The sequence below is a fragment of the Ursus arctos genome, unplaced genomic scaffold, assembly GCF_023065955.2.
Source record: "Ursus arctos isolate Adak ecotype North America unplaced genomic scaffold, UrsArc2.0 scaffold_24, whole genome shotgun sequence".
Taxonomy (NCBI): domain Eukaryota; kingdom Metazoa; phylum Chordata; class Mammalia; order Carnivora; family Ursidae; genus Ursus; species Ursus arctos.
Window position 1 is genome coordinate 23,526,389 of NW_026622919.1, and position 16,092 is coordinate 23,542,480.

The window sequence follows — 16,092 nt, forward strand, 5'->3', positions numbered from 1 at the left end:
TGGAAGCCTAGCGAGCCAGAAGGGCCTTCAAGGATGTTCTGCCATGTTTTCGGTTGGAGCTGAGCAAAGATGGAGAAGCGGGAAGGAGCAAGGCCTATATATGGAATGTGAGCCACAGAGTGTCCTGGAGGAACACCACAGAGTGGACAGACAGACAGTGTGGCCTAGTGGTGAAGGGAGAGACTCGGGAGTTTTCATTGGGGTTCTATCACCTCCTAGCTGTGTGACCTTGGGCAAGCTACTTAACCTTTGACACTTGCTTCCTAATACGCAAAATCACGCTGATAATAATAACTTTTACTTAGAGGGTTGTTGTGAGGATTAAATGGGCTGAGGTGTGCATATTTCTTACAGCAGTGCCTGGCATCTAGCAAGTTCTCAACAAATAGAACGCTGACTACCCGTGTAGTAGGATAACAATGGAAAGTGGTGTCTGGTCAGATTACAGTAGACTGAGAAGAGCTTGAACTTGACACTCAAGGCACCTGGGAGCCACACTGGTGTGGAAGTAATGAGTAGAGAAGTCTCCCCCTTATCGGGAGGGGGTATGTTCCAAGACCCCCCAGAGGATGCCTGAACCCATCCATGGATAGTACCAAACTCTACAGGTACTGGTTTTTCCTCTACATACACGTCTATATTGAAGGTTAATTTATAAATTAGGCACAGTAAGAGATTCACAATAATGGCTAAAAATAAAATAGAACAATTACACCATAATAAAAAGGATGTGAATGTGGTCTCTCTCTCTAGCCCTCAAAATATCCTCCAGGACTGTACTCGCCCTTCTTATGATGATGATGTGAGATGATGAGATGCCTACCGGATGAGATAAATGAGGTGAATGACGTAGGCAAGTGACGTAGGCAAGTGACGTAGCGTTAGGCTACTGTTGACCTTCTGATGGTCCATCGGAAGGAGGATTATCCGCTACCGGACCTCAGTTAACTGCAGGTAACTGAAACCGCGGATAAGGGGGGACCACCGTATACGGAATACAGAATAGTTTCAGCATCCCCCTGCATGGGGGTTATGGCTTTTGAAGCCCATTCATACGCGTCATCTCAAGAGGTCCTTAACAGCCTATCTGAGGCTGGCCAGCCAGGATCGTATGTCACTGTCATTTTAGAGATGAGAACTTGGAGGGACAGAGAGGTTGAAGCCTAGATTTAGGGAGAAGAGCAAGGAGGCCCAGCCGCCATCAGGTCTGAGGCTGGAGCGAGGCCTGCATCTGGTGGAAAGGAAGAGACACGGAGACATCTGCAGGAGGAAGGTTCAGGACTCAACAACGGAGATGACACCAAACTCTCTAATCCTGCAGGTCAGGAGGCAGAGGAGAGGAAGCTGCGCAGGGGAGCCAGTTTGGAAGGCCAAGGTGGGAGCAAAAAGGGCGAAAACGCTGAGTTGGAGGCAACAGAGGTCAGGGTGCACTGAGGAGGGATGAGCCTGGAGCTCAGGGAGAGGGGGCAGGGTAGAGGCTAGGGGAGCAGAGCAGAGGGGCGAGGCCTCACCTGGAGGAAGAGAGAGGTGAGGAAAAAGGGGAGGAAGGGAAGGGGGTGTAGGGTGACAGAACAATCCTGCACACTCTCCCCTGAGTCCTGGCACCCCTACCACCCCCTCCGTCATGGCCTGAGAGTCCAAAGCCTGTTGTTGGGGTGTCTTCTCATAAAAGGAGGGAAATGGGGGCCCTTAGGTTACATGCCTTCTGACTGAGGAAAAATCGCAGTAACCACAAGCAGTGTCCCCGCGGCTATCACGGGTCATTTGAGCCTCACAGCGACCCTGGGGGGTGGGCAGGGCACGCTGGGGAGGGCAGAGCAGGGCGTCTCGCTGTCCTCACCTTACACACCAAGAAATGGGGGCTCAGAGAGACAAAGAGACTGGCCCACGTGTACTCAGCGGGAGAGAGTCAGGGCTGGGCCTGGAAGCCAGGCCTCCCTGAGCTCTGGCTCTCCGCCCCGCCCAGGGCGGGGAGGTGGGGGAGCCGAGGAGCTGGGAGAGCTTCGCGCAAGACGGGGTTGGCGCCCTCTGAAATAGGGGAGACTTCCCCTTCAAGCAGGCTTCATAGTGATTCTCCATTTGCTTTTTGGAACTCTGCCACCAGGGGAGTTGTGAAATTTCACGTGCCTCTCTGATGCTTTGAAGCTGAACAGACTGTGTGTTTATCAGTCCTTTGAAGCCCGGGGCAGGGGACAGGGCAGGCCTTGCAATCCGACAGACCTACCTTCTCATCCCGCTCTAGCATTTACGGCCGTGTGACCTTGGGCAGCTTAACCTCTCAGAGACTCAGTTTCCTTGTCTGTAAAACGGAGATGGTACCTAACTCCCAGCTCTGCACCTGCAGCGGGCAGATGGCAATGCCTCTGCCGTACCGTGGAGAAGATGCAATGGGGAAAAAATGCGCCCGGAGCCCCCAGCTCGGGCCCTCCCGCACGGGAGCCTTCGTAAGTACTGCCTTCCCTTCCCCTCGTGCTTGGCCGGGTTCGCTTCCTCCAGTTCCCCCCTTTTTCCTAAAACTCAAATGAGAGAGGATCCGACAATAACATGAATGTAATAACTGGGGAAACACTCACGCTTTCCTCCCATTTCCCCCCTTCTGGGGAATCTCAAAACCGGCTAGCCGCAGCCAGGCCACACCAGGCATCGTGACCTATCATTTGAGAATCTCCGTTGGAGCAACATCCCAGGAAACCATAGGCCAAAGGAACAACGGCCCGTCATGTCCTTCTCCCTTGGCTGACTAGCAATCGATAAATATCTATTGGTTTGGAAACGTCAGAAGGGCGCAGTGTATAAAAGCGTGTGTTTTGGTGTGTATGCGTGTGTGTGTGTGTATCCTGCTAAGGAAATGGCTCATGTTTCTCTCTCCTCCTCCCAACCTCCTCGGTTTACGATGTAGCCTTCTTTTAATGATTAACAGCCAGAGGGCAGAGAATAAGGAGGCAAAGAAATATTTGCTGAGCCCATGTGACCCAAGATGGAAACACTGATGGGGACGGGCAGGGTCTGAGCTCGGAGCCTGGCAGGACAAGAAGAGAGAAGTCAAGCAGCTTCTTCCTTACCTCTTGCTTCCGGCATGGGCATCTCGAATGAAATTGGAACTGTGCTTATTAATGGAATAATTAGTCAGGTGCATGCAGATATCATCCTGGGGAAAGAGACACAGGTCTGTGGGGTCAGGAGGAAGGGCAGGCCTCCTGCTGCTTCTCTGTGCCCTCCTGTGTGGCCCCTGGGGCTTCAAGGGATGGAAAAGAGAGGGAAAGTCTTGGGGCTTACTTAAAGTGGTAAAACAGAGGCAGGAAAGTAGTAGCCTGCAGCCTGGGGTAGAAGAGAGGCCAGCTCCCCCTGAGATTGGGTGGTTCACTGCCTGAGGGACATTTTAGGAGTCCTGGGGGGTCAGGGGGTGTGGGATAGGGGTGGGGGAGAGATGGGGGCTCGCCCGTGGCCTTCTCTCCCCAAGCACTGCAGATCTGGGGCACTATCTTTGCTGTAGGGCGGATCTGGCCATCTCTTCCCAGTTCTGTGACCTTGGACAAGTTCCTTAAACTCTCTGAGTTTCCATTTCCTCATCTGTAAAATGGAGATGACCATCCCTATTTCTGAGGGCTCCTAAGAGGGCTAAATGAAGGGGCGTCTGGACATCTGCAACCTGGCACATAGGAAGTGTTCAACAAATGACAGCCACATCCCCAGGGTCCTGAGAATGTGAACTGAACTGGGATTTTTCATCCCCCTAAGGAGGAGGGGGCAGGGCCCGTGCCCTGAGCTCACCAGGTTGTCTATGCTGGGGTGGGAGTAAGAGGTGGTGGCGAAGCGGGCTAGTCCTTCATTGTATGCAAAAATCCTGAGAGGGTCACAGGAGGTCATCAGCACGTAAATCCGAAGGTCGAACTTGAACCCATCAATGATAAAGGGCTGCGGGGAGGAGGGAAGAGAAGTCACATCAGCCTCAGAGGAGAGATTCAGACTTGAAGATAGCGCTTCATCTTGGTCTTGCCTGGTACTAAAGAGTGGGGGCTAGGAGGGGGCCGGGGAGGAGGACAGGGGGACTTGACCTGTGGGAGTCACTAAACCCCACTGTGCCTCAGTTTCCTACGGCTCAAGTAACCACCTCCCAGAGATCTCCTGGCAACCAAGCAAAGTAACATTAAAAAGTCCTGTGATGGGGGGACTGGGTGGCTCAGTCGGTTAAGCGTCTGCCTTCAGCTCAGGTCATGATCCCGGGGTCCTGGGATCGAGCCCCACCTCAGGCTCCTGGCTCAGCAGGGAGCCTGCTTCTCCCTCTCCCTCTGCCACTCCCCCTGCTTGTGCGCTCTCTCTCTTTCTCCCAAATAAATAAACTCGTTAAAAAAAATTAGAAGTCCCGTGACGAAGGACATGTTGTCACCATCTAGGGCCATGTTACATGGCAGTTCTGCAAGACTGCTTCCTGCAATGCTGGCCAGTCCTTTCCAGTCCATGCACACTTCCAGAGGGCTCCCTCCCTGCGGAGGGCTACGCCACTGTGACCTCTGACCTCTGGCCATGGAGCAAAGCCGGTTACCATGATTCCTCTGGGACTACTGCCCTCTCCCACATGAAGTGGGGCATCCACAGACCAAAGGTCCCTCCAGCTGTCATCTGCTAGAGGCGAAGGGCCAGCCTAGGAAGGCCAGACTGCAAGGGTACAAGGGTGAGGGATGCTCTGGCCCATACACATGTCACATCCCTGGTCAGAAGGCCTGATCTGACAACTTTCAAGGCTGAAGACAGCACTCGGCTTTGCCCCCGTCGCCTGCCTCATTTCCCATAGTGCGGTGGAGCTGGAGCCCGAGGCTGCCGTGCGCGAGAAAGAAATGATCACAACGAAGAAGTACCTTTGAAATATAGAGTTGACAGATCATATCCTCGCCTGGCTTGATATCTTTCACCGTCCGGGTGATGAATATACCTCTCCCTTGGCAGCCCGAATCCGGCTTACAAATGTACGTCTTATTTTTTCTTGACCTGCTGTAGTTCTGCAAATCTCCCCAGCTACCAGAGCAACGGGGAGGGAATGAGATACACCTTTAGCCGGGGGGAGCAATAAAAAGGAAGACTAGCTCTTTATTAAAAACAAAAAACAAAACCAACAACAAAACACTAAAGCTATGTGATGTGACAAAGCTTCAGAGTCGACGGACACGTGTCGGGAGATCTGGTAACAGGAGAGACAGCCATGCACGTGCGCACATGGTCGAGAGAGGGTGGGCTTTGGAGGGAACTCGGGCCTGGATTTAAACCCGGGTGACTCCACTCACCAGCCGTGTGCAAGGACTTGACCTCTTTAAGCCTCAATCCCATCATCTACACAACAAGGATAAGGACACCTGTCTTCTGTCTCTCTCTCAAATAAACTAAATAAAATCTTTAAAAAAAGGGGGGGGGGGCGCCTGGGTGGCTCAGTCGTTAAGCATCTGCCTTCGGCTCAGGGCGTGATCCCGATATTCTGGGATCGAGTCCCACATCAGGCTCCTCCGCTGGGAGCCTGCTTCTTCCTCTCCCACTCTCTCTGCCTGTGTTCCCTCTCTCGCTGGCTGTCTCTCTCTCAAATAAAATAAATAAAATCTTTAAAAAAAAAAAAAGGACATCTGTCTTGTACAGTGGTTAATTACGTGATAATACACGCTGCATGCCCCATGAAGGTAGCTGTGATCCAAGTAGTTTGGCTTTCTGGGTTTGAAGATAGGAGACGTGGAGTTCTGCTCCAGCCCTGACAGGCCGTGTGACCTTGGATCAACCAGTCTCTCCCTCTACTCTAGGCTTCAGCTCTTCCCCGGGGACACTGCCACCCCAGCCAGAGTATCAGAGCGCAACTACTATCCTTAAACACACTCTTCTTCAGAAGAAAGAAACCAGTTTAAGGCATTCTAAATCTCAGTCTTGCTACACTTCTTGTTTTGCACTGGAACTCATTGGCATGGTGACCACTGGTGAAGTCACTTCACTGCAACGTTCCTCCGTGGCCACTGAAACCTGGAGGTGCCTGTTGGCCTAAAGGCAAACACGTATCGTTCTAAGTTGTTACTAAGTCCTGAAAGTTGTTCTGGACAAGCTAGGGAAGTCTGGGAATCCTGGAGCTCTTGGTTTGGAAAAGCACTGGGTGCAGAGGACAGAGTGGGATTCTTGCCATGTGAATAGAATTCCAATGGCAATGCTTCTCTGCCCCCTTCCTCCTCATCCCAATGACCAGACTGTACCCAGGTCGTGTCCGTGTCATCTCGCAGCTCCTCGGTTTCTCGCTGGTGTGGTCCAGAGCATTTTGTGTACCAAGCATGGATGCCCAGTTTCAAGATGGATAAAGTGAGACAGGAGACAGGGAAAGGCTGGCCGCCCTGCATGGTCCTGCCATGGCACAGGGGTCAGGCGCCCCTCCCTGCTCCTCGTCTGGGCACTAACCCTTATCTCACTCCCTCCAGAAGTGCTCACGGTCCTTAAAAATTCAGAAACTGCACAGTTAAAAGGTTGGAACGAGTTCAAAATCAACAGCTTTCAAGGTCAGAACAAATTCTCATCCCAACTGCAGGCATGGGCTCCAAGGCACCCAGCCCCGAAATGTCATCTGATTTTTTATAGCAGAGCCTTGTGTTCGCTCAGCCTTGGACACACCCTTTGTCCCTTCTCTTCCTGAAAGGGAGAGAGAGAGATGGGAGATCCTCTGGGAAGGGAAAGCAGCACTGGGGAATCCGGAGCAAGAGGGGAATGCGAACCGGGGGTGGGCAGTGCAGAAGGGCACACAGGTGGGCACTCACTCGGCAGGAAGACACCAGGTCCTAGGGAAAAAGTGGAAATCCTTAGGGAACATCTTTAACATGCGGCTCATATTCCTGGCCAGCAAGTCCTTGCGGCAGATTTCACTCATCCCAGGGAAGTGATTGATTTTCTGCAAAGAAAGCCAGAATTCATGAACAATAGGGGCCACGGGAGTACCCATGATATCCCCTCGGGGGACAGTCCTAAAAGTGGGGGCCCATTGGGTAGATGCCACATGCATACTGAGGACCAGCTCTACCCCAGATACCTGGTAACTTTTCATTTCCAGCACCCTCTCCAGCGACACCGAGTAGTCCGTCCAGTAGAGAGTCCAGTCATTGGTTTCCCCTCCCTCTCGAAGGCCATACCGCTGGGCGGCCCTACGCACTGCCATGGAGTTGGACAAAGAAAGGCCTGTTAGCCCAGCAAGTGGGGGAGGAGCATGGGGTGGGGAGGTTATATTTCTAGATGCTCTCAGACCATGTGCTAAAGAGAGACCCCTCAGCTCATCGGGACTGGAAGCCATCCTGCCTGGTCTGAACACACCATTGCCAAGAAAGGAACATGAAGACCTACTGAGGCATACAGCCAATACCGAGCGAACCCCACAGAAGGTTATCTGGAAAGAATATTTCACCCGCCCCGGCTTCGCCTTGCCAGGAAGTAGGCTTCTGGCTTTCCTCCAAACGCTAAACACAGAATGTTCAGGGAATATAAACTAATCCTTAACATCAGCCAGAGCCAAGCTTAATTAGGAAGGTAAATTGACCAAAAAAAAAAAAAAAAAGTATACAATGCATTTCAAAACCACATATATGCTATCGCATCCTTCTTCCCCTGTCCTGTTAGCATTAGTAACTGGGAGCTGACTTCAACACCAACGCCAGTGCCTTCAAGGACCTGGAAAGGAAGAAGTACCCGCAGTGACCCAGGGGAGTTAGGACCAGCCTAAAACATCCAAATTTGAAATCAGTATAATGACCACACTGCTCTATAGTTCGACGTAGGTCTGTAGGTCATCTTCAGTCTGTGGACTGCCAGTCTCTAACTCGTGCCCTAACGAGGAGCAACAGCTGCCTTCCCTACAATCAGATTCCCAAATAAGCCTAGATAAGAACTATAGAGAGCTGAAATAACACACCATTGTGGTCAAAACCCGCATTTTCTTGGAACAAGATTCCCAACTTCCTCAAATAGTTAATTGAGGAAGGAAACAATGGGATATGGAGACACCCCCTTTTCATCCTCAAGAATATACAAGAGCGGCCCTTCCCCACCCTTTGGGGTAATCCACTGGGTCCCGTCCTGGATTCCTTGAATGCAGATGCTCACCGCTCTCATATCGGCAGGTGGAGAGATTGATCACCAATCATCTGAAAAAGAGAAAAAGGAAAGCAAGACAGAGACAGACACACTTGCCAGAACAAGTGACCCCACCCAGAAGCATCCGGTCCCGGGCGGGGCTGCATGAAACCCACGCTGCCCCACTCAGCCTGGTCTAACCCCCGACGATTGAAGACACGGATGGATCCCACGGGTTTGCAGAGTGGCGGAAGACATGGACTCTACCAGTGTTCTGCCCACAGAGGTAGAAATTCTGTATCACGGTTGTAACTAACTCTGCTTCAGCTTCATATGAACATCAACACCTCCTCCATCCTTCTACTCCAGCAGCCCATCGGGAACAGGAAATGAACATCTTTTGGACCAAATTACTTCCTAGTCTCCCTCCTCTTGCCCCCCACTGAAGGAAGTGGTGAGTTAGAAAGTGGACAAGCCTTCCGGCATCGGTGAGTCTGAGGAGTGATTCGTTGTCCCCGAAGGGAGCAAGGTGCCACGGACTAGCAAACCAGGACGCAGAAACCACAAGCAGAGCCTAAGGACTCAGCGTCAGTTTCATTGTACTTAAAATGCACTAAGTTCCCAGGACAATAAGCACTTCCTTAAAACGAGGAAATTGTCTCTCCCTACACAATTAAAAAAAAAAAAAAAAGGCATTCTAAACACAAATAGAATGAAGATTAGGACGAGGTGTGGTGTGAGATTACACACCATTATTTGATTCTATAAAACATCGTCAGGTGGATTCTTCTTCTATGAACTGAAGGGGGTGTGATTTTGAAGTTCTCAGCACACACAACATCTCTTGAACTCTCATTTGTGGCCAAGGCCCCGTCCCCCCTAGGTCCCTTCTGCTCCCAACAACATGGATCCCCATTCCCCATCTTTCAGTCCTAACCTCTTTTTCTTCCTCTTCTTCTTGCCTTGCTGCTGGGCATCCTGAAGCCCCTCTTGCACCCCAGTGTTCTCGCTCACGAAAGCCAGGGTGATGATCTCTTTCGGATCTTCTTGGGAACTGTCCTCCCGCTCTTCTGAGTCAGCCCCTTCCTCACCTTCCAAAGGCAGGCACTGGGGCATCTCCCCAGCCTGGGAGGCGGCTCTGGGGAAATCCCTGTGCACCCTGGGGAGAAAGCAGAGGGAGCAGCAGTTACTGGGATCCGCCTGCAGGGGGACCCCCTCCCTTGCTCATCTGGGTGGTAGACCAGCTCTGAGACCCGGTGAGGACTGCAGATTAGAAAATGCCACCCCACCTCCACGGTTGGTACAAGCTCGGGGAGAGAGCTGATTCCACCTTTTGCTCTTGGGGACTCTGACCTTGGGGACTCACTCAGCCAACCCTGGCTTTGGTTTTGCCCTCCTGGGATTTTCAGGAGCAGGCTGAGATGCTATGCATGGCATAGCATGGTAAACAATCTTATTAAAATGAGGGAGTGTCTGGAGACAGCCTCAAAACCAAGCCCTAAGCCTTCCCAACTGAGGGAGTTAGTCCCAGGGGGTACAGATGAGGTGCTCTGAGGAGGTCTGTTAACTGTTTCCACGCTGCACTGAACCTCCCAATGCCCCGCCTGCTGCTGATGATTTGTGAATGCAAAGGTAACTCGTGGAACGCAGCGTCAATACCTAGCTGATTGGACACAATGCAAGCCCAGGGCCAGACGGAGACCTTCAGAGATCCCAACCACAGAAAAGGCTACCGTGTCTCCTGCACCATGCAGTTCAACACAAAAACAAGACCAAATGCTAAAATACTGATAAGGAAGTCCAGCAAAGTTCTTGTCCCCCTCGCCCCATTCCCATGATGACTTCTTTGTTGTTTGCTTGAAATTTCAAATATCAAATTCATTTAATGGTTTTTAATGCCACTGTTTCAATAATCCTTAGGAATGTGCTTAGTGTGCCTTTGGGTAACCCAGAACAGTCCAGATCCAATTAACTGATCCATCTCCTTCACATCCAAGGCTTCTATGACCGTATAGCCAACTTTCTGGGGCTCCTCCTCCTCTTTACCTCCCAAACCCTGCCAACCTCCTCACCATGGCAACCCCTGTCCTTTGACGCCCTTGCTACTGACTATCTGTTCTTCCCTCATCGACTCTTGGGCTTTTAGAAATAGTAATGTCTTTATGATAATTTATTATAATGAAATAACAAAACATTAAAGGGAGGTTAGAAAAGGATAGGGTGGAAAATCACCATGGCTTTCCTATCCTGGTAGAGTAACTGCCCCTTTGGCATATTCTCTTTGATTCTTAATTTCTAAGCATAGGGGCGCCTGGGTGGCTCAGTCGTTAAGCGTCTGCCTTCGGCTCAGGGCGTGATCCCGGCGTTCTGGGATGGAGCCCCGCATCAGGCTCCTCCGCTGGGAGCCTGCTTCTTCCTCTCCCACTCCCCCTGCATTTGTTCCCTCTCTCGCTGGCTGTCTCTCTCTCTCTCTGTCAAGTAAATAAATAAAATCTTTTTAAAAAAATTCTAAGCATAATTATTCTTCCGTAATCTTAACCATAATAAACAATTTTCTATCTGCTCCTCCCCCACACACTTAATATCATATCAGAAACTTCCTTTTGGTGGTGACAAAGTTTACATGTTTCTGGTGTTTAAAGATTTTTTTTTTTTTTTTGGACAGAGACAGCCAGCGAGAGAGGGAACACAAGCAGGGGGAGTGGGAGAGGAAGAAGCAGGTTCCCAGAGGAGGAGCCTGATGTGGGGCTCGATCCCAGAACGCTGGGATCACGCCCTGAGCCGAAGGCAGACACCCAACGACTGCGCCACCCAGGCGCCCGTTTCCGGTGTTTAATGGCTGTGTAATAATACTTCACTGAAGGAATGTGTCTGAATTTAACCGACCATTGCCATGTAAGTTGCAATGTAAGTTGCTTCCAATTTTGCTATTATATTAATAGCTCTGAAATGTGCAATTTCGTGCATAGAAGGCCTTTTACTTCTTGAGGATTTTTTTTTAAGATATATATCCAGAACCAGGATTACTAGGTTAATATAAAAATTATATCGCTTCTGGTTTTATTTTATCTAGCTTATCTATCTATCTATCTTGCCATGTTGTTTCCCAGAGGGACTCCCAACAATTTGGATTACCACCAGCAATACGTGATAACAGCAGGCCCAACAGACTCACACAATCTCATGGGAATCACGTTTCCTCCATACCCACACTTGCTAATTCTAGACAACTTTTTGTACCCTATGGGCCATGTTTTTAACATTACTGCACCCTTCCACATCTCTGTGCCCTTTTCCCAATCCAAAATGGAGGAGTGGAGGGCTCTAACTTGGAGGCCACCTAGGAATAACTTAATAGTAAGCCCTTATGGGAGTGGATTTCTTTATGTTTCTCGAAGAGTTATCCCATACACCATCACACTGAATGCTCACGACCATCGCCAAGAGGAAGGGCAGCATTATGAAGTCAGCCAAGGATCATGACGGGTTTCTCTCTTGCTGAAGAGGGCTGCACTTACAGCCAAGCCCCTTTATGGCGACACTTGAGCGGGGGGACAAAGAGTTGTACGTGGCACAACGAACCAATGACACTTGGGCCTTGTGAGTCCGTTTTCCCAGTAAACAGGCTCATTCTTGTTCAAGAGGCCTAAGGTGCACGAAATCTTGACCTTGAGCTGCTCCCCTGATTCCAGGTAAACGTCCACGTCCACTCCCCTAGCCCTCCACAACCGGCTTCTGTTTACCAAGCCCTGGAGGAGTGGCTCCGTTTACCTAAAGGTTAATGTTAACTGGAGGAGAGAAAACTGACCCTGAATTTGGCCTCCGGAGTTGCGAGTTGTCTTTGCTCTTTTTTGAGTCCTTGCCCAAGTGGTAAGAACAAGTCATGGCTGCTGCTGTTTGCTTCAAAGAGAAAAACAACAACAGCAAAAAGATCAAATTCTGTTGACACTTGCACGACGAGAGGGCCCCAGGCACAAGGAGCTGAGCCCACATACTTCTAAAGGAACTGGTCACCACAGCGTACTTACCTACCTTCCCCTGGATTCTAGGCTATCTATGACATGAGAGCCACTTGAATGGTACCTGAGTCAGGGGCAAGATGGTAGAGAGCGGTCAATGCCACATGCGTCTATTTTGGCTTTGCCTTTGTCCCCTAGCTTTCTCTTCCCCCCGTCCTCTCCTTCCTGTTTCATCTCCAACGCTAAATCCCCGCTGACTTCTCTCAAAGGCTCTTGACAGAGAATGTCTTGCTCCAAGTTTGCTGGGGTGGGGGTAGGGGGTGCATGTGTTTATGTCGAATCTAGCCCACAGAAACGTTCCCTTAGCCCACCACCATGTGTCCTTGTGATAGTTTTAAATAGAAGTAGTTGCCAAGAACTAGACAATGTAGCTTTCTCATAAAAATCCAGATTTCCATTTTTTTCGGGAAAGCAGGGCCCCATTGCTTCATGCCAGCAATCCACCAGAGCCAATCATGGCTCCCTCTTGAGGTATTTTCAGTCTGTCCCAGTCCCATCTCTACAGTCTCCCTGATACTGGAGCCAGGCGACAGCTGCCATGGTGCTATTATTTTCCTTATAGTAGTATTAAGAGAGAGGGAACATTTTTGTATGCCCAGATCATCTCTCTCTTTTAGGCCAGAGGCCCGGCCTCATGGACATCTGGATCGAGCTGTCCTGCTTTGAGCACATCCCCAGCCCCCAAGCAGCAATGACTTAGAACGAAAGCTGCTCCCCCCAGAACCTCTCAAGTCTGATTGACTCCACCAGCCTTCTCCTTGCCAGTCTCAGCAGCCACTCCCTGCTAACCTGGGAGTTCCCACCTACTCTCCTGCCCAGCAATTTCGATGCCAAAAGTAGTCTTGCAGCCTTGAGGAATCAAAGGAGGAAAGGCAATAAATTCTAAGGACAAAGACTAAAGAGAATACAAAAGAGCGAAGGGCGGGCTGCCAGCATCCTGAGCCAGACATACACCCTGGTGTAAGGGCCTCCGCAGTCAGAGAAGTGACTTCTATTTATTTATTTAATTTATTTTTTAAGTAGGTTCCATACCCAGTGTGGAGCCCAACATGGGGCCTGAACTCGTGACCCTGCAATCAAGACCTGAGCTGAGGGGTGCCTGGGTGGCACAGCGGTTAAGCACCTGCCTTCGGCTCAGGGCGTGATCCCGGAGTCCTGGGATCGAGTCCCACATCAGGCTCTTCTGCTATGAGCCTGCTTCTTCCTCTCCCACTCCCCCTGCTTGTGTTCCCTCTCTCGCTGGCTGTCTCTATCTCTGTCGAATAAATAAATAAAATCTTAAAAAAAAAAAAAAAAAAGAGACCTGAGCTGAGATCAAAAGTCGGACGCTCAACTGACTGAGCCACCCAGGCAAAGCATCTGATTCTTTTTTTTTTTTAAAGATTTTATTTATTTATTCGACAGAGATAGAGACAGCCAGCGAGAGAGGGAACACAAGCAGGGGGAGTGGGAGAGGAAGAAGCAGGCTCATAGCGGAGGAGCCTGATGTGGGGCTCGATCCCATAACGCCGGGATCACGCCCTGAGCCGAAGGCAGACGCTTAACCGCTGTGCCACCCAGGCGCCCCCAAAGCATCTGATTCTTGATCTCAGCTCAGGTCTTGACCTCAGGGTCATGAGTTCGAGCCCCACGTTGGGCCCCACACTGGGCATAGAGCCTACTTAAAAAAAAAAAAAAAGAAAGAATCAGATGCTTAACTGAATGGGCCACCCAGGCACCCCCAGAGATGTGACTCTAAATCACTTGCTAAGAGGAAGCTGAAGTTTCCTTCCATTTTAGTGTGCGGTTTGATCTTGGATCTTCCCAGCAAGGCAAAGGGAACCAAACCGTAGCTAGACAGCATGAAATGCACTTCACTGGCCACCAGGGGGAGGGAACGAGCCCTGGGATGGCTTCGTGCAAACACACTGCAGGTTATCTGGAAAATTTCAAAGGGGGGACCATATTTCATCCCCACTTCTGAAGGATTCTACAGGTCAACTACTCTTCTTACCCCTGGAGGTGCTGCAGAGCACGGAAAATATTTAGGGCTTTCTTTTGCAAGACTGAATTCAAATAAGGTGTCAAGAAACTGGAGGAAAGAATCATTTGGTGGTTGATTAAGTAGATAGTGGAGCATGTTTAAAGTTTTAACCGAGTTTTTTCATCCTGACCTTCAGAGCCTGAACTTTGCTTTCGGTCTGCAGTACCATATATGGCACTGAAGAACTATCCTGCTGTGTCTGCTGGGGACTTCCGTCTCTTCTCCCAAATACTAGGTTTTCCTGCACCTCCTCGCCTTTTCATCTTTTGGTCCTCTTTCCCCTACCAGAAGCATCCCTCTGAAGGCTTCCAGTGGCCAGCTCTTGGAAAAGGTCAAAGTAGATGGGGAGAGAAGATGTGGAGGTAAGACCTCTGGATCTTGCTTCCAGCTTTGCCTCTTTGACTTGGTATGTCGTAAGAAGCCAAGTAAGATCTCCTCTTATTTCCTATCTTTTTTTTTCTTTTTTTTAGTATAGCTGATGCACAATGTTACGTTAGTTTCAGGTGTACCCTCATTCCCTGTCTTTTCTGTGGTTACAGGACCACTAAGAAGATAAAAACATCACATCTAGAAAAGTGCTTTGAGCTTTGATGCAGGCAGGATAATTAAGATGCTTTTTATGGCCTTTCGGCTTTCCATTCTAGTCACCCTTGAAATTTCAGTACAGGGACTGAATGGGTTCTTAGCAAGACATGGACTAACAAGGGAGGGATGGGGGCGCTCCACTGCTAAAGGGCTATGCCAGTAAAAAGTGCTGAGATCGACTGGCCACATTCCCTGGAAAAGCTAAGAATCTTGCTGACTCAGATGACATTTTTTATCCTGCTAAAAACTGAGAGGAAGGTGCAATTTACGGGCCAGGCTCATGTCCAGCCATCTTCTGCACAATCCTCAGTGCATCACCAGCAAAGACTGATGGATCTGGATTTAAATCCCAGCTCTGCTTAATAGCAGGTAACTTGTGGGTGAGACACTGAGCCTCTCTGTACCTTGGTCTTCTCACAAATAAAATGAGGATAATAATACCCATCTTGTGGGGTTATTTCAAAGGTTCATATTCATAATGCTCTTAAAGCATTCAATGGTTCAAAGTAAAAGCTCTATTGTAAAATGAAAATATGACAGTAGGGTTGGTCTACCTATTAAATAACTTTTTGAAGTGCCTGGCACATGCCAGCGCTTAATAAAGGTTAGCTCCCTTCCCACCTTATGCCCAAGTGTAAGTTCCATTTTTCCTAGGAGTCAAATCCCAGTGGAGAACATTCCTCAAGCTTAGATGAATTCCTCAGGGGGAGGAGGGCTGGAAAGGTGGGGGAGGGGTATTTGCAGAGGGCTGTGCTGGATATCCAAAACAGAAGTGTCTCTCTGGAAGATTTCTCCAGACAAAGGAAGAAAGATGATCAGAAGGACCCAGTGATGGGGAAGGAGGAGGCTGAGAGAGTTTTGCGATTCCCAGGGATCTCTCGTATCTAAGGAACAGCTCCCTGGGCGCACCGGGTTTGGGAAATCGAGGGAGGGCAGGAAGTGGGGGAAAGGAGGGACAGGAGGGATAATGGAGCTAGGAAAAGAAGAGCTGGCGTGTGGGCAAGGTCTTGGCGTCGGAGTCTTGAGCATGAGAAAGGGAGCGAGGGTATTTCCGAGGTGACCACGAATATGGGGCTGGGAAGAGATGAACTACTGCTCCAAGGGAGAGCAGGGACCGGGAGGGTGAGCGGCTTTGGCGGTAGAGCGCCACGGGGGAGCGCGGAGGGGGTAGCCCTGGGGACCTGGGCTTCGACGGGGACTTTGGGGGTATGACGGACCGGGTTTTCGGCGGGGAGACACTAGGAGGGCACGATCTAGGGCCAGCATCGGGTTGGGGGGGGTCTCTTACCCGCGATTCCTATGCCCGGGTCTTGCCCCCGCTCGGCGGCCCGTACCGCTCGCAACCACACCTGCGGGCCCCCTCCCCAAAAGATTAAGGAGACACGCTCCCAT

General features: G+C 50.3%; 1 protein-coding gene across 1 annotated transcript in view; it reads right to left on the reverse strand.

The window, feature by feature from the left end:
- The window catches only part of TTLL6 (tubulin tyrosine ligase like 6), a 38,587-nt gene extending 22,495 nt beyond the window's left edge, over nt 1-16,092 (reverse strand). The window contains 10 exon segments of the mRNA XM_026513073.4: nt 3,063-3,148; nt 3,772-3,915; nt 4,857-5,013; nt 6,771-6,901; nt 7,040-7,158; nt 8,104-8,144; nt 9,011-9,223; nt 11,595-11,601; nt 15,989-16,016; nt 16,018-16,092. Coding sequence (XP_026368858.2) covers nt 3,063-3,148; nt 3,772-3,915; nt 4,857-5,013; nt 6,771-6,901; nt 7,040-7,158; nt 8,104-8,144; nt 9,011-9,223; nt 11,595-11,601; nt 15,989-16,016; nt 16,018-16,092 — 1,001 coding nt within the window.